The sequence below is a fragment of the Aedes albopictus genome, chromosome 2, assembly GCF_035046485.1.
Source record: "Aedes albopictus strain Foshan chromosome 2, AalbF5, whole genome shotgun sequence".
Taxonomy (NCBI): Eukaryota; Metazoa; Arthropoda; class Insecta; order Diptera; family Culicidae; genus Aedes; species Aedes albopictus.
Genome location: NC_085137.1, coordinates 142,602,231 through 142,620,575, shown reverse-complemented (window position 1 = coordinate 142,620,575; position 18,345 = coordinate 142,602,231). Strand labels below are relative to the sequence as shown.

Sequence of the window (18,345 nt, the reverse complement as noted above, 5' to 3'; positions counted from 1 at the left end):
TTAGTTTACCCTTGAAATAGGTCAAATATGTATATCAGGCCGAAACGTCGGGCAATGCAAATTTAGTCGTTTGGATTCCCTAGACTGAGAAAGCCAGAATTTCCGTAACAAACCATTACCAGTCGAAAACCCCTAGCAAAAGATATTTCTTCAGGGATTCCTCTGAGTACTCCTCTTGGGATTCCATCAGGAATTCCTCCAGGAATTTGTCCATGGATCCCTTAAGGATTTCTATCACAGATTGCTCCAGGACAAACCCGTGCACAAGTGAGGGGTTTTGGAGGTTAAACTCCTCCCATTGCTCATGTTCCTTATACTAGGCGCCCCTCAGCCTTTCACTGAAGTTAGGGCCAACCCCTCCCTAGCCGCCTTTTCTGTGCACGGGCCTGCTCCAGAAATTCATCCAAGAGTTTCTCCAGGTCCTCCAAGAATTTGTCCAGGAATTCCTCCGGATGCACTCTGAGAATTTCCTTCAGGAATTACTTCCGGGATACAAACAGGGATTTTTCCAGGGTTTCCTCCAGGCATTCCTGCAGATATTCCTGGGGAAATTTCGAAACGTACGGATTCATCCAGGAATTCCAACAGGGATTTCTCCAGGAATTAATCTTGGGATTGCTCCGGGAATTCTTCCAAGGATTTCTCCTAGAGTTCTTTTAGAGATTCCTCCATAAATTCCTCCAGGTTAACTATCACAAATTCCTCCAGGGGTGCCTCCCTCCTCCACAAATTCCTATCGTGATCTTTCAGAAATTTCAAAAACACTTCCATAATCTTTTTCAGGGATGAACCTAAGAACTCCTCCAGAATTACCTGAAGATTTTATGAAATACCTCCAGGATTTCTTCAGGAATTCTCCCAGCGATTTGTTTCGGAATTTTTCAAGATAACTTTAGAGGGGCCATACAGGAGCCGGGAAATTCTCCAAGTAGTCATCCAGGAGTTATTTCACGATTATCTCCAAGAAATCTTCTAGGAGTTCATCCAAGGATTTGTTCAGGAATCGATCCATGAATTTCTTCAAGAATACCTCTTGCAGCTCCTGTAAGGGAATTCCTTCAGAAGTTCTTCCTGAAATTATTTCATGAATAAATCCTGAGATTCTTTTTTTTTTCAAGAAATCCTCCTAGAGGATTCCAGAGATTTTTAATCTGTATTGACGATATTTTTAGCGTTAGGCTCGAGATCCACGCTTTACTTTTCTCCCGAAGGAAGAACTCACATTTTGTCGGGATTGGGATTTCACTAGGAGATTTTTCAGAGATGTCCTTCCATTAGAAAGTCCTTCAGGGGTTCTTTCAAAACTGTGTCATCAGTAATTCTCACGTGAATGTCTCCACTGTTTTAGGACTTGTCCTAGCATTCCTTCAGGGACTGCATCAAAGATTTCCTTCCGAAATTTGTGTAGCGATTTCTCAAGAAATTTCTCTTTGAATTTCTCCAAAAATTGTTCAAGAAATTTTTCAGGGATTTCTTAGTGAATCACTCCAGCAGTTTCTTCAGGAATTTTTTCAGGGTTTCCATCTGGAATTCTTACAATAATTCCTCCAGGGATTCTTTCAGACATTTCTCCGGTGGATTATTCAGGAATCCGCCCAGGGAAGATTAATTCAGAATCCTCCAGGGATTCCTCCCGGAATTTCTCTAGAAAAGGTACCAGGAACTCCTCTAGAAATTCCATCCTAATTCCCTGCAGAGATGTTTTCCATTTTTTTTATAAAATCTGTTCGCGTTCTCCGGAAGCTGGAGATCCCAATTTTGATCTGCAGCTTCTTCTTCTTCTTCTTCTTCTTCTTCTTCTTTATGGCTCTACGTCCCCACTGGGACTTGGCCTGCCTCGCTTCAACTTAGTGTTTTTTGAGCACTTCCTCAGTTATTAATTGAAGGGCTTTCTTTGCCTGCCATTGCATGAATTTGTATATTGTGAGGCAAGCACAATGATACACTATGCCCAGGGAGTCGAGAAAATTTTCCCGACTGGAACGGGAATCGAACCCGCCGTCTCCGGATTGGCGATCCATAGCCTTAACCACTAGGCTAACTGGAGACCCCAGTGTACATTGGATATTGGATGAAAATTTTCAGAGTTCTATCTTACTCCTTTACGAAATGAAGGGTAACTAATTTTTAATAGAAATGATTATGTTATCGTAACATGTTAACTGAGACAAATCCTGGTTCACAGTTTTGTGTTACATGAGCACTTCTACGATTATTACCTTGGAGCTCTCTTAGTCTAATGACTATTCTTATTAATATATCATTCATCTTTACAATAATTTCTTGGATCGGGAGTGGAAACACTACTTTGTTATTTAGGTCTTGCTATGTGATCACGTGTTTAATGCGTTGTTTATGATTCCGGGGAAAATATATGATTAATTTTGAATTAACGTTTTTATGAACTTAACTTATTAAGTGTAGAATTAGCATAAGTTAAAATACACAGAAATAAAAATATAAAAAAAAAACTTAACTTGAAGAAATTTGAATTTTAGACAAACTGGATAAATAATTTCTGAAATAGCTCCAATTACCTAGATATGGAAGATATTATGTTGACATTTTCAAAAAAAAAATAGTTGGACGGGTTTCCATTATGTTCTAATCGAGAAATTGTTGAAGGAAAACATGAAGAAAATGCTGGGCTGATCCTAAAAAGAGTTGGTAATTTCCAAAATAGTATAGTTATGATTTCAAACAAAAGTTTTGAAGATTTAAGCTTGCTTGAGCTTGATTGACCGCCCGCAGTTGCTACTTCAGTATCGCCAGATCAACTACACTCACACAAGGAACCAATGAGATAGCTGCTTGGGACTAACAGACATCTTCAGTGTGTGAGCGTTGGTGGTCTTGTATTTTTAGGCGACAATGGCGTCAGGTTGCTGGTCAATGGTGAAGGGGAGGGAAGTGATGATTGCAATCGCTTGCCCACATCAGGCCGTTGAATCCTCTGCGCCTGCACAAGGTCATGCGAATGTTGGTGGAAAATGTTTTTTTTTTTTAATTTTTGGCACATGGATTATGCATTGGTGCAAGGATGCCAGGCGTAAAGTGATAGATTGTGTGAAGATTACTGTGAAGCGGCACAGTCCGCTTGGTTGCATAACTTGTAGGCGTTATATGATAGATTGACACTGTGCTGTGATGAAAGTTGGAAGGAAGTGAAACGGTTTTTTTTTTCAATCCGTTTCTGGTTCAAGCGATCGCTACACGAACATACGAATATACATGAGATGTATATGTAAGAGAGAGAGAGAGAGTGAGAGAGAAAGTAGATAGAAAGATACAAAGTAGGAGGAAAGGGACGAGCCAGGGATTGAACCCACACGCTTAGATCAGTTTACTCCTCCTCTTCTTGGCGTAACGTCCTCACTGGGACAAAGCCTGCTTCTCAGCTTAGTGTTCTATGAGCACTTCCACAGTTATTAACTGAGAGCTTCCTCTGCCAATGACCATTTTGCATGTGTATATCGTGTGGCAGGCACGAAGATACTCTATGCCCAAGGAAGTCAAGGAAATTTCCTTTACGAAAAGATCCTGGACCGACCGGGAATCGAACCCGTCACCCTCAGCATGGTCATGCTGAATACCCGTGCGTTTACCGCCTCGGCTATATGGGCCCTTCAGTTTACCTTTTTTCCAAAAAGTGCACAACCGCAAATATGCGTAAATGATACTCAAATATAGGTTAACAAAACTCAAATATGGGTAATGTGGACACACATATGAGTAATTGTAACCCAAATATGGGTTAATATTACCTATAAATGAGGTTGTGCACTTTTCCAAAATATGAGTTTTATTTAACCATATTTGCGTCAAGTTTACGCAAATTTGAATAAAATTTACCCATATTTTAGAAAAATAGGTAAACTGATCTTAGCGTGCAGGACCTTCTGCATATGAATCAGAAGCGGTAGCCACTAGACCACCAAGCTCGTCTTTCAAACGAAAGTTTTGAAGATTTCAACAAAAAAAAATGTGCTCCAGAAGAAATAATACACGAGTAAAGAAAAATCCTTAATCCTCCAGTAATTCGAAGAAGACACTTCGTGTGGCGTTTGATCCGTGTTTGGTGTAAAACAGCTCACTACTACAATCAAAGCGAGAACCCGTGTCAAATAGTGACGTCACAATTTGTGTCCTTACTAATGCATAGCCATCTCTTCTTCTTCCCCGCCTTTAATATACTCTCCACTCAGAATAAATAACATATCAATTCTAAAAGTTCTGCACTTAGATTATGACCAGTTGCTTTTACACTTGAAAATTATGTGCAGTGCTGATAAATCTTTGCCGATTCAATCATGATACAACTTATGTGCGTCGCTTTTGGTTTTCAATGGTTTAGAATATGGGTTACAATGGAATGAATAATAAACGCATTTCCACGTGGGATTGGCTTCAAAGTGTAAATAAATGCAAAATTTGATAAGTTTGTCAATCGAGCTTTTTGTATTTCATGAATAAAGGACCAGATACTTAACACAAGAGCTATTGTAAAAGAAATTGCTGCAGTGATCCCGTCGTGGACTCCACTGTTCCTTCCTCGGTTCCTTCAGCACTTGGGGAATCCACCGGATGCTGGGTGTTGGCACGATGACTGTTTCGACTGTGGAAGTTCGTCACTATTGTCGCTATAAAAGCGATCGATTCCGATGCTGCAATAGGATTAGACTGAATATTAACACTGGACATGTTATGAAGAAAGAATTACGTACTTACCTCTGAAAATATCCATCGAAATATCCATTATTCTGGCTGACCGATGGATTTCACCCAAGTAACCACGAAGCCGTATATAAGTGCATCAATTTTGCCATATATTTATATTTAAAACTGTGTAAATAATGCTGCATTACTTTAAACACCTCATTGAAGCAATATTAAAGTCGAAAAGGGCCCCACTAAAATTAAATTAGTGCCACATATTGCTGCACGTTGACAGCCATAGCTAAAGTGACATAAATGCATGTGCTGTACATTTGCGTTTGCACATGCTTAATACGTGCAACACGAAAAACCAAAACAAAAATCTATTTTTAGCACCGTTTCGTTATCGACGGTACTAATGCCCCCCACATGAATGATTTAACCATTTTTTTTGTTGCCTGGTCGGGAGTGGAACCAGAAGTGTTGAAGACCGCTTGATGAGTTCCATACGCGCTGGTGCTGTGGACCGTTTCTGCTGCAGTGATAACAGCCGATATTTCATTAACTAAAAGGAAACTGTTCTTCTGCCACAACCATTTCAGTAGAGGGCAAAACGACTATGGCATATGTAATTACAGGGATTCGTAATCACATTCTGATAAATCGCTGATAAATACATAATGCATTCTAGAAGATATTTAATCAATATAAGAAAATTAAAACACCTTTCGTACAATGCTCATAATATTATGCTAATTGTGGTTTCCATCATAATTGGCATGCGATAGCAGTCAACAAAAAAGAGAAAAGGTCATCTCTAAAAAGGGTTTTCTGAAGAAAGTCGTCGATCGGTGGTTCAAACGAGGATTAAGTTGGTCTGGAGTCGAACCAGAAGTGTTGAAGACCGCTTTAGTTGACCATGAAGTTGTTAACTTTTCTTTACTTTATTTGTTTACCATTAGAGTCAAGCTTTTATAATTGTATTGTTAGGGCAACCTTTGCTAGTTTGTACATTGCATTGATACAGTTTTTGCAGTGTTGAATTATTGAATTATCGTATATCACCTTTTAATGCACCCTAATGTAAAGAAAAAATGTAATGCATCAATACATTGATAATGCCAATCTAAAGGTATATTGCATGAGAAGTGTGGAATTACTGCATTTCGCATTGCAAAGGTTGATATTCAGTCTAATTCGTGCAATGATATAATGCTTGTGGTTACTTGGGCAGCAGCACGCTCTCGTGCAAAACATTCGCCTCCTGTGCGCGCCATTGTGGTTTCTTGTTGTTTGGCTTGTTTTTAAGTTTTATGTACAGAAGATTACTTATTATGCGGTTACACTTGGAATATATTCTAGTAATAATATAAATCATATGTCTTACTTATAGATTTTATTACTTGCACATGACCGAGTGATTCTCTCTCTCTCGCCAGCAATCTATGTGGTTAGCGCACATACAATTTATCAGTCAATTAATTTGAGTGTCCCTGGATGTAAGTAACCTTTCTGTCGATTATGAGCTAACGGCTTTTTCAACTCATTTCTGTTCTAGCGATGGCTATGAACATGTGCATATACATGAGTAGTATATGTAGAGAGGAGAGAGAAAGTATATAGAAAGATACAAAGTAGGAGGAAAGGGACGGGCATAGGGGATTGAGAACGCAGGACCTTCTGCATAGGAATCAGAAGCGGTAGCCAATAAACCACCAAGCCCGTCTTGAAAATTTGGTAAAAAGCTTTACTCGAAAGTGGGTTTATGTCACCTACACCCCGAGCAGAAGGGAATACCTTACAAATACCGTGCAAAGACCAAACGTTGCAGTAATACCTTAAATTTTTATTGAAATGTTATTGTACAAAATGTTATGAGTACATCACAATAACAATTGGAGGTATTTGAGCAGAGTTTGGTACTGATGTGGTATTCGTTGATTCAGCAGTGAAAGTAATTGATGAATAAGTTTAACTATTACATCAATCAGCTATCGATAAATGTGCAATTAGACATGTTATTACTTTGTTATTCAATACCTTTTGGATAACAAATACAGTAATTTAAATTTTAGATATGCATGCATTATTGATATAACAAGATTTGATATCTATTTTCTATGTGTGTTTTATATAAAATTGTGGTATTCGTTTTTGTTATTTTGCCTTTTATTACTACCTATTGAAGGGCATGTCAAGGTATGAGAGTATTTATTATCAATATTTTGATATGTTATTTAGTTATTATACTCTTCTGCTCGGGACCTCTTTGCTTCTAACCCGCCCTACCTGTAATAACTTTGTTTTTCTCATCTAAATAGGGACTATTCATGAACTGTGAACCATGAACTATGTAGAATCCTCAAATGAAATATTTAGGGCATTGGTAACACCATAATCAAATGTTGTACGAAACGGAATGTCATACTGAAATTATAATAAATTCTGTTTAACGCGTACGGAAGGATACCCTGGTCTGAATCCTTCCTCCACACAGACAAAAAGGGGAGTTGCGGTTTTTCAATTTCCTCTCGCCTCGACTGTATTAACTCTATCATGGTTGAGCACTTGACCCGCCCTAAACAAATATCCCCTCAATTAACGTTTCAGCCGACGACGTAATACTGTGCGTCCCGTTTACTCTACTCCTACAGACAGACCTACTGTTTCTGCTTCGGTATGTAAGGATAGCTTGTACATACCGATTCTGCAGCAAATATTTATGCATCCGCCGGATACTTCCAGCAAGCAACCTTCAGGCTACGGCCATTGGATTATGAAGCGGAAGGCGTTAGACTGCGAAAATTGTGTTTAACAACGTTGTTCATTCGAAGGTAATAGATTGTCTGATGCTTGTTGTATGTGCTTTGCAGGATTAGATACCGACTGTGTCTGATATTGGAACATTTTCTTTTGTTCAATAAAATCAAAAAGGTTTGGAGCCTTTATCTTCCTCATGATCTATGTACTTATGATTTCATTCAATAGACATTTCAACGATTTTAGGTCCAGTTAGCATCACAGAAGTTCTGAAAACCATCAACTAGGTTTTGGTTTAATTGATTTTATTCTCTTGATTTTTAAAGGCCACCTGGAATTTGTTTAGCAAAAAAAGTGTCTTGAGTGCTGTACTTCTTTAGCAAAAATGCGTTGACCCAAATATTGTTTTTTCTTTCTCTACCCTCGCAGTGATTTCCAAACTCATCACATCCCTGAAGGAGGCGGACAGTTTATCGGACGAGCAGGACCTGGGCTTTCTGCAGAACTTACTCCAGTCCAAGGAACTCAACGCACTCGTCAACGTTCACAGCAAAGTTGCCAAAATCAACAAGGATGACCGGATAGCACCGCTCCTGTCGGCATCCATGCAGGTTGGTTGAACTACCCCTTGGAATTCACGCTCCACCCAACTAACTTTCCCCTATTTTGCTTCAGGTGCTGCTCGAAGTTTTAGAATTACTAGCACCCCGGTGCCACATCTCGCCACTGTGTAAGGAAGTATTCCATCTGCTGCAGACGCCACACTTGCAGGTATGTACGGTACATACATAGTAGAAGTAATTCATGCACAAATTTCCCTGCAAGAATTTCACCGACATCAAGCGCCACGATGGGTATTGCTTTTCCACGTGTGCTCACCGTCCGTGAATTCCAACATTTCGCCGACGATGGTAAATTCTAACGAGGCAAAACATTGTTCTTGCATGGAAATGCAGAGGGCAAAACATTTTTCCTGTAAACAAATGTCCGTGGCGCACTCGGTATGGTTTGGTTTCCATGTTTTCCCTTGAGAATTGACGCATTTCAAAATGATAGCCATCTATAAGTGGTCGTAGAATGTATAACGTGGATCATCGCTTCCCGGGTAGAGGTAAAATACTGACGATCAAAACATGATATTGGCTTGATTGATATAAGAGATAAAAGATCTGAAAATAATATCTGAAAAATGTTCCTGGAACATCTGAACAATATCAAAATTTGATATTTCAAGATCATACGAATAGCTCGCTGCTATTGGCTAGATCTTACAAAATCTAAATATGATTTGATGATGATCTTCCAAGAGTAAATTTTTGATTTTATTTTTAGATCTTTTATCTCTTTATCTCTTTATGTCAATCAACCCCATATCACTTTTTGATCTCCATATCAAAATATGCTATTATTGAGTTCTTTTCCTCTACTCGGGTTGTATATTGTAAGGGTACAGTCTCCGGTCCTCTTCGACCGCAAAAAAATCCTCGCTGATCCTTATCGGTCAATTATTTTCGCCTACCATTTTTTCAGCGCCCTTGTGACATAACCAGCCCAACGCAGCCTTGAGCTTGATACAACTCGTGATTCATGCATTATCGCCCAAGATGCAATGGAATTATTGAAATTTGATTCTTCAGCTGTTGCAAAAACCTTCTACCTTTTACAATGCGCAGCAGGTTTGAACCCTCACACGCGTCAGCGAAGTGGACGACGATCTGCAGTTGCATTCTTCCCATTGATTGTAGGTGCATAGTGGCAGCAGCATTCCTGCCGGACGGAGGACGAAAAAAGCAATACCGGACATTGTGTTATTGTTCCATTACCTTTGGGACCTACATCCTCCATAGCCGTCTGGGACCAAGTGCAACAGGATCTGCTTGCTATGCAGAGGCATACGAGAACACTAGTAATTTTCCAACGGTGGTGCGATGGCAACGTGTGCTTTCCGAGCCATTTATTTATTCGACCGACAAAATGATACACGTGGGCAAAGTACCACCAGTGGAGTGGTGGGAACACAGAGGCGTACGAGTCGAGAGGGTCATCTTCTCCATGTATAATCTATGATTATTTTTTTAATAGTAACTGCCATTCATCCATCGGCATTTTAAAATAATCTATTAGTGTGTAGGACCTAAAGGCTTTCGGGCCTAAGCCCTTGTTGTTGTTTCTTTGTGATACATTTATTAAAATTCCTTCTGAGGATCCTGTCGAATTATGTCCAATGCCGGATCTGAAGTTCATTAGATTTGCCTTCTTCTCATATTTTTAGGATGGATCAGAAGTTTCAGTCCTCTGTAAGTACACACAGAAAGAAATTTTGAAAACTACACTTGATGTACATATTAGACTATTTGAATATCTATTTCATTGCATTCGATATTACATAAAAGAATTTGTTGCACGCAAAATTATAAGCGAGGTACATGCTGCAGACAAACTGTGATTTTACAGTCCGATGGAGAATTGTGTCGAAAATGATTTAGGTAATTTTGCGAATTCGATGTAATAATTTTGAACTGTGTAGTTGCTGAGTCGAATTTTACTATACATTTTGATATTGCAGCACTTCCTAAGTAACCATAAGCATTAATAATAATTGGTCTCAAATCAGCATTGGTGGTACTTATAAGAGAGAATTCAGCATTAACAATGTAAATAAGCGCAGTACCAGCATTTACAAAATATAAAAGCCCTTGTATTGCGGTGATGATGCTGATAAGGCCGCATCATGTTTGTCATGTATGGCCAAATCGACAAGGGAGCAACTTCAACACACCCGATGTACCTAGTTCGCGACGTATGCAAGAAATTTCCATCACTACATATCACGAAGAGGATGGAGCAATTATCGTATTCCAAAGGTAGAAGATCATAGAACATTACACTAATGGAATGTGATCCCGCCCAAACCCCTAAGTTTTGTCATTTTCGTTTCCTAAGTCCCATATTTTCATTCATCGCTTTAGTTTGTTTTGATTATCATCTATTTGGCTGCGTGCAAGGCTGCGTACCATGAAGGGCGAAAAAACTGACGTTTGTCCTATTGTCGAATTGTAGCACTTGCAATGCAGTGCTGGGCTTCCATTTCTGCATTCTAGCAGCAAGCTATTTTGCCATTTCTGGCATTATATTAGCATTACATGAACATTTAAAGCAAGGATGCACAAAATGATTGCATTGAATGCACAAATAATGCTGATAGAATGCAGCATTTTAGTGCTTACTGCCCAAGCAGGAGAAAATAGCTGAAGAATAATTAACTCAGGTATGGAAAACCGAATGCCTACAACCTAAATGAGGTATTAAGTAGCCCTGCATAAGAGGTAAAATACCTAAAATAATAACTGGTGTGTATTCTGTGCATAACGCGTGAATAATGATATCAGGTATGGCAATACCTAAATAATAATCAGCAATATATCCATACAAATAGCAATTTTCCCATAATTCAATAATACCTCAAGCAGTCCTCAACACCAAACCAATAACTCGTTCAGGTATTGTATCAATACCTACAAAATACCAAAATAAGTTATTTTCAATACCTGGACAACCGACCAATACCTTGTCTTGGTATGATACCTGACTTTGGTATGCTCTAGTTATGTGGCAGTTATTCATTCCTGCTCGGGTGGTTACTTGGGTTGCAGCTCCGAGTCAAAGTTTCGAGGGCATTGTTAAGTATTCACCTATGGCAAAGGTTCGATATTGCTACCAAAAATCTATTTCATGGTCGAATAATTTGTCATCATGTTTCCGCCATGTTGTTTTGATTATAGGATTCGACTGGATGACTGTTGATTTTTCCTAGAGAAATTCGGCTTGCAGTCTGATAAATTGCGTTGATTAATTGTTTATCATCGCCGACGTTTCGGTCCGGCTATTGGACCATCTTCAGGACTTAAATATTTTATTAAAATTGGCACAAATTAACATTAAACACATAAATTTACATTACACAAACTCACTCGATACGCTAATCAACAAGTTACACAATTTGGTTCAAATTTAAAATTGTCGGGTTGAAAAAGGTCACGCCGTCTGGTACGCGTTTGGGCCATTCGTTCCGATCTAGGAAAATCCCTAGCTGGCGCCCGGGTACTAGGGTATATGTACCATTCCTTGGCCTAATTTGTAAGCCGCCTTGACAATTTTGACCAAAACTCATCAATTAATAGCACTAGAAATAATATGTTGACCATATTACACACTCTAGGCAATGCTTGTTTCACCAATTGGAAGTAAACTAACGTAAATATTCAAGAATTTACTTAATTAAGTTGAAAATATTCGATGCGTTGGTATGCAATGTTGGTCTATGGTACAAAACTTGGCCTATTAGTGGATACAACGTTGGCCTATTGCTTTCCATGCACTAGAACCACTTATTATCTCATTTTTTTCAATATTTTTTCTGAAGTATTATCTCTGTTTGTTCACCAATCTTACTTTTAATTTTCATTTTCGGAGCCAAATTTTCAAAAAACTATAAATATATTACTTAAACTAAAGTTTTTTTTTCTTCTAAATTTAGTAAGGAAAACAACGCAACCCTATTATTGTGTTATATTTTTACAGTCACCGCGCACAAAATCTTGCTTCCTTTTCGTTCTTTCTGGTTCTTACGCAAGCAATGTTGTTGACGTCACTTTATCGGTGTTGTTGACGTCACTTTACTGATGGGCCAAGATTTGGGTACATAGTGAAAAAAATGTCCTCAATATTCGGCCCACATTCAATTTGTAAAATAGTTACTATTCGTTGAAAACAAATATACAAGTTCAAAATAGCGTCTTTGACCGTCGCATCAAATGTTCAGTTATTGAAAAGTCGATTCGAAATGTTCCAAAATCATGCCAATAATGATCATGTGTATAGACTACCCACTAAGCCGAAGAATCATGGCGTCTACAAAACATAAACAAAGTGACATTTTCATTCGATTTCAACAATCCAAAGTGCTCAAATTGAAACGAAATGTTACAGTTGTTTGGCGCATAGCTTTTCCGATATCCAGTTATGCGTGTTTGTTTGAGTTTTTGGTTTACGTTGAGATAGGCCAAACGTGGGAACTATGCCAACGAAGCATCCCGATACCCTACCTGCCGGTGCAGATGGTCGCCTCTACTGATCAGCTGTTTATCCGTGTGTGTATTAGCCGACGGTGTCATCTTGTGTGGTGTGTCTCGCATCATTGTATTGGTTTCTCGATCCATCTGTGCGTCTGTTTTCTCTCCGGAGATCGTCTACCGATGCGATGAGAAAGCTGTAGGTAGCGCTCATGTCTTCCGTATCGGTGCGACGGTTCACCGTTTGTGGAGTGGTGAGAATGTGGAACATTTCCAAAACACAAGACATGAGCGCTATCTACAGCTTTCTCATCGCATCGGTAGACGATCTCCGGAGAGAAAACAGACGCACAGATGGATCGAGAAACCAATACAATGATGCGAGACACACAACACAAGATGACACCGTCGGCTAATACCAGTACACACGGATAAACAGCTGATCAGTAGAGGCGACCATCTGCACCCGTGCGCCAGCTAGGGATTTCCCAAATCCGATCGAAACGAATGGTCCAAACGTGTACCAGACGGCATGACCTTTTTCAACCCGACAGTTTTGAATTTGAACCAAATTGTGTAACTTGTTGATTAGCGTATCGAGTGAGTTTGTGTAATGTAATTTTATGTGTTTACTGTTAATTTGTGCCAATTTTAATAAAATATTTAGGCCCTGAAGATGGTCCAATAGCCGAACCGAAACATCGGCGATGATAAACTATTAATTAACGCAATTTATCAGACTGCAAGCCGAATTTCTCTAAGAAAAATCAACAGTCATCCAGTCGAATCCTATAATCAAAACAACATGGCGGAAACACACACGTCTTTGTCATCATGGTTACTCCAAGTTACTCACTGAGTGACCTGAGCTTTTGAGGTCATTCAAAAATTTAGCCCTCGAAAATATAAGAAGAGGGGTCTCCAGTTAGCCTAGTGGATAAGGATATGGATCGCCAATCCGAAGACGGGCGGGTTCGATTCCCGTTGCAATCGGGAAAAATTCTCGACTCCCTGGTCATAGTGTACCATTGTCATTGCCTTACAATATACAAATTCATGCAATGGCAGGCAAAGAAAGCCCTTCTATTAATAACTGTGGAAGTGCTCAAAGAACACTAAGTTGAAGCGAGGCAGGCCAAGTCCCTGTGGGGACGTAGAGCCATAAAGAAGAAGAAGAAGAAAAAGAAGAAGAATATAAGAAGAACAAACCTATAAAAAGCTTCTCAGTGAAATTAGGAATTGATATAAGAAGATCGCATAGGAATTTATCTATATTTTACGCCTTTTAGGACCATGCACAGCAAATGCGGCAAGGGAGGGGTTCTGCGTATTTCCAGTAAATGGAACTAACTGAGAATCGTCCTGGAATTTTTCCAGAATTATATTCATGGATTACCCAACAAATTCCTCCTGATTCATTCGTATTATTTCCAAGTTTTTGTTCAGTTCCTCAAGGATATCTTCAAAAATTCATCCAAAACTCCTCCAGGTATTTCTTCAGAAAATCCTCCAGCGATTCTTTCAGAAAATCTTCCAGAGAATGCCATGTATGACTTTGGAGATTTATCTTAGAAATCTTCAAGACAACTTCCATTGATTCCTTCAGAAAGTTTTTAATTTCCTTCAGAATTGTTTCCAAATTTTTCTGAAGATTACCCCATAAGTTAATCTAATAACTTTTTTATAAAACCTTTCCTGTTTTTTTTATTGCTCCATGGACTCCATTACAAAATCCTCCAGAAATTCTTTTATTTTAAATGTTCTTTTCCACATCTTCCATGAATCACTCCAATGTTTTCTTTTGAACTTTCTGAGGAATTTTTTGTTAGAGGATCCTTCAGAAATTTCTGCAAAAAAAATCTATTGAAAGCCACAGGAAATTTTCGTAAAGTCATTGTCTAAGTCTTAGATTCTATGAGCAGCACTTCAATCTTATCTCAGAATTTTACCAAATAACAAGCATTGTTGAATTGCTAAGTTTTGTAATTTTTATTCATGTAATACAAGAACATTCTCCAGTTAGCCTAGTGGTTAAGGATATGGATTGCCAATGCTGAGATGGCGGGTTCGATTCCCGTTCCGAACGGGAAAATTGTCTCGACTCCCTGGGCATAGTGTAAGATTGTACTTGCCACACAATGTGCAAATTCATGCAATGGCAGGCAAAGAAAGCCATTCAATTATTAACTGTGAAAACGCTCAAAGAACACTAAGTTGAAGCGAGGCAGGCCAAGTGCCAGTGGGGACGTAAAGCCATAGAGAAGAAGAGAAGAAGAAGAAGAAGAACATGTATAGGGAATTCCTGCAGGAGTTCCTCCAGGGATTGATTCGTAAATTTTTTCCAGGGGTTGCTCCGCGAATTCCTCTATAGTTTCTCTAGGAATTTCTCCAGGCATTCCTCCATGAATTCGTCCAGGAATTGCTCCAAGAATTTCTCCAGAAATTCCTTCCGAGATTTATCCTGGAATTCCTCCAGTGATTCTTCAAGGAGTTCCTCAAGGAATTCCTCCCAAGATTCATCCTGGATTACTTCAAAAATTCCTCCAGAGATTCATCTTGAAATTCCTCGAGGGCTTCCTCTAGAAATTTCTTCTCCATCGATTGCTTCAGGTATTCCTCCAGGAATTCTTCCAGGCATTTCACCTGATTTTTTTAGTCATGTTGCCAGACATTTCTCCAGGAATTTTTCTAGGATTTCATCCAGGAACTTATCTAGAATTTTTTTCAGAGATTCCTTCAGAAATTCCTCCAGGGATTCCTCCAAGAATTTCTCAAGGGATTCCTCCGGGAACTCTTCAAGGGATTTCCCCAGGGATTCCCTTCAAGAACTCCTGCAGGCGTTGCTTCATCAATTCCTCCAGGAATTCCTTCTTAAATTCGTTCAGAAATTTCTCTATGTACTCCTCCAAGAACTCCTCCAAGGATTCTTTCAGGAATTCCTCAGGGGATTGCTCCGTAACTTTTTCCAAAGATTGCTCCAGGAATTCCTTCAAAGATTCCTTCGGGAATCCCTGCAGATTTCTCCAGAAATATCTCTACAGATTGCTTCATGTATTTCTTCTGGAATTCTTCCAGGCATTTCTCCAAAAGTTTCTCCAAGAGTTTCTCCAGGCATACCTCCAGGAATTCTTCCAAAACATACTACAATAGTTCTACCACGGATTTATCCAAAAAATCTTTCTGAAATTTCTCCAACGATTCCTCCTGGAATTCCTCCAGTGATTGTTCAAGGAGTTTCTCCAGGGATAACTCCAGGATTTCTTCCAGGGAGTGATCCAGGAATTCCTCCAGGAATTCCTCCAGGGATTCCTCCAAGAACTTTTCATTCAGATTCATCCAGAATTTTTTCCAAGGATTTCTTCATGAACTCCTCTTTGGATTGCTCCATAATTTCCTCCAGGGATTGTCCCGGGAATTGCTTCAACGATTCCTCATGGAATTACTCTGATAATTTCTTCAAAGATTCCTCTTGGGATCTCTTCAAAAAATTATTCAGAAATATCAGAAATCCTATCATCATCTTTTACAGAGATGCACCCAAGAATTTCTCCAGGTATGCCTCCAGAAATACCAGCAGATTTTTTCAAATCTAGATCAGCATTTGAAAAGGGCTGAACAACCATTTCACGACTCAGCTTCTTCCTCCTAAGCGTATTTCAGTTTATATAGCCCGTTATCAGATAAAAGGGAGCCTGCTCTACCTGTTACTAGTCAAAGATTACCTGAAATAGGACATACGCTCAGAAGGAATAGGAGAAGCAGAAAATCGCAATGGTTGTTACACGCTTTTCAAATGTTAGTCCAGAAATTACTTTGAGGATTTCGTCAAAGAAGGTTTCCTTAAGAATTCCTCCAAAGGTTTTTTCAGGATTCCATACGGAAATAATTTCCGGAAATCATCCACGGATTCCTTCAGACATGGTTTAAGCGATTCTTTAAGCAAATCGAAGGTTCTTCAAGAAAATTTTCCAAAGATAGAAAATCATTCACAAACCTCTCCAGAAATTCTTTCAGTGATTCTTTAAAAAAAAAATCCTGGAGATTCTTTCAGAAATTTCTTATGCGATTCCTCCATGAATTTGTCCAAAAAATTCTTCTGCAGGTTTTATTCATAATTGATCCATGGATTCCTCAGTTATATCCCAGAAATTGGGTCTTAAAATCTATCAAGGTTTATTTCAGAAAATTCACCGCCGATTATTTTTCCTGGTAATTCTTCCAGAGATTCTTGAAGAAATTTCTCCAGGGCTTCCTTCAGATATTCCCTGATAAATTTCGGAAGAAGTTACTCTACACATCCTTTTAGATAGATTTATATGGGTTCGTTCTGAAACTCCACTAGGAAAACTCCACTAGGAATTACTGTAGAAACGAATCTTCACTTTCAATAATTCTGGCAGGAATGCCTCCAGAAATTCCTGCGGGAGTTCATACAGAGATTCCTTAAGAATAAAGACTGGACTCGAAAAACATGAGACACCCAAAATAATGTATAACTTTTGATTGCGTTCACAAAAATAGCTGATTTTTTAACCAGGAATAGCATGTTATGTGTAGTTAACCCTGAAAGGGATACCTGGAGTCCATTGGACCCCAGGCACCTTTCAGAGCTCGTCTTCGATGGAATGGAACACACTCAGCGAGGTGACGAAACTGAGGCCATTTTAGGGTTAATGCCCTAAAAATTTCATCAAAATCGGTTCAGTATTGGCGCAAATATTGTCGATTTTGATGAAATTTTTATGGTATTAGCCAGTGAATCAAAATTCAGCCATCGCGCAACAATAATGACAATGTCGCAACCTGTATTTGTTGCGACAAACAAACCCATGCGACATAAGTTTGTCCCAATTTGAAAATAATGGGATTAACATCGTACACCACGAGTTTAGAGATTTTTAAGCCTTGCATTGCGATTTTCGAACGGTAACTTCGAGTCGGTAAACACTGCAACTCTGGTGAAGCTCTATCATCAAACAGTTTCGACTTTGGGTTAGCAATAATTGATTATTCACGAGTTGAAAAATACGCAACAAATTCAGCTTCCGTTTTGTCTGCAACAAAAAATTTCGAGATCATGTCATTATCTGTTACCAGTAGGGATAAAGAGTAATCGTCGCACCGTCTTTGTTGCTTGTTTTGTGCCTCTTTTGTCTGACAATTCTCTTCACTGGTATTAGCTACACATAATGTACTATTCCTGGTCTAAAAGCCAACTATTTTTGTGCACGCAATCAACAGTTATACAATATTCTTTTTGCAATTTCTCATCGTAATAGGCTGTTTTACCTCATGCAAATCTGACAGGAAAAGGCCTACTTTCCTACACCAAATTAACAGTGCTGTAATGGTTCATTACAGCACTGATTTGCGTTGCGTAATGAACCATTACAGCACTGTTTTCAGTTTTGATCAACTTCTTGGTGCTTTCTGGATGTACTTTTGAAAAATTGTGACAACTGCACAGTATAACCTGCTATGATCAGATTTTCTTAAACATGACTATGAGCATCAGTATGCAGTTTGATGAAAAATTTTGTTCAAGCGGTAACACAAGTTTACAAAATAAAACGAAAGTCGTGAACTTCTGTCAACGACCAAAATTTTTGAAGCTCAATTTAGTGCTGATTTCGAAACCGACCTTCAAAAATTTTTAAGTAGAACAGTTTTTGAGTTTTAGCTCAATATCGAGTTTTGCAACTTTTCAAAATATATAATTTATTTAAATTCAAATATATTGCGTTTTGTTAAACCAATTTTAAATCTTTTTCCATAAATTGAAAGCTGAATACAATACCATTCGATCATCCGAATACAGGTTTTGCGTCAGATTGATGAAATTCAAGATATTGGCGAG

The 18,345-nt window shown here is 38.8% G+C and overlaps 2 protein-coding genes across 7 annotated transcripts in view; both read left to right on the top strand.

Annotated features, from left to right (window-relative positions):
* The window catches only part of LOC109405615 (MAGUK p55 subfamily member 7), a 100,350-nt gene that overhangs the window by 44,669 nt on the left and 37,336 nt on the right, over positions 1–18,345 (top strand). For all 6 annotated transcript variants that reach the window (XM_062850562.1, XM_029858677.2, XM_029858679.2 and 3 more), the window contains exons 3-4: positions 7,846–8,027; positions 8,092–8,187. In XM_062850562.1, coding sequence (XP_062706546.1) covers positions 7,846–8,027; positions 8,092–8,187 — 278 coding nt within the window. The remainder of the gene's footprint in view (positions 1–7,845; positions 8,028–8,091; positions 8,188–18,345) is intronic.
* On the top strand, positions 8,197–18,339 carry LOC134287746 (uncharacterized). Its single transcript, XM_062850563.1, has 2 exons — positions 8,197–9,092; positions 9,162–18,339. The coding sequence occupies exon 2, from the start codon at positions 14,891–14,893 to the stop codon at positions 16,079–16,081; it is 1,191 nt and encodes a 396-aa protein (XP_062706547.1). The 5' UTR covers positions 8,197–9,092; positions 9,162–14,890; the 3' UTR covers positions 16,082–18,339.

Excerpts from the sequence above, each read along its gene's own strand:
- LOC134287746 (XM_062850563.1), top strand. The coding sequence starts at position 14,891 with ATGAATTCGTCCAGGAATTGCTCCAAGAATTTCTCCAGAAATTCCTTC.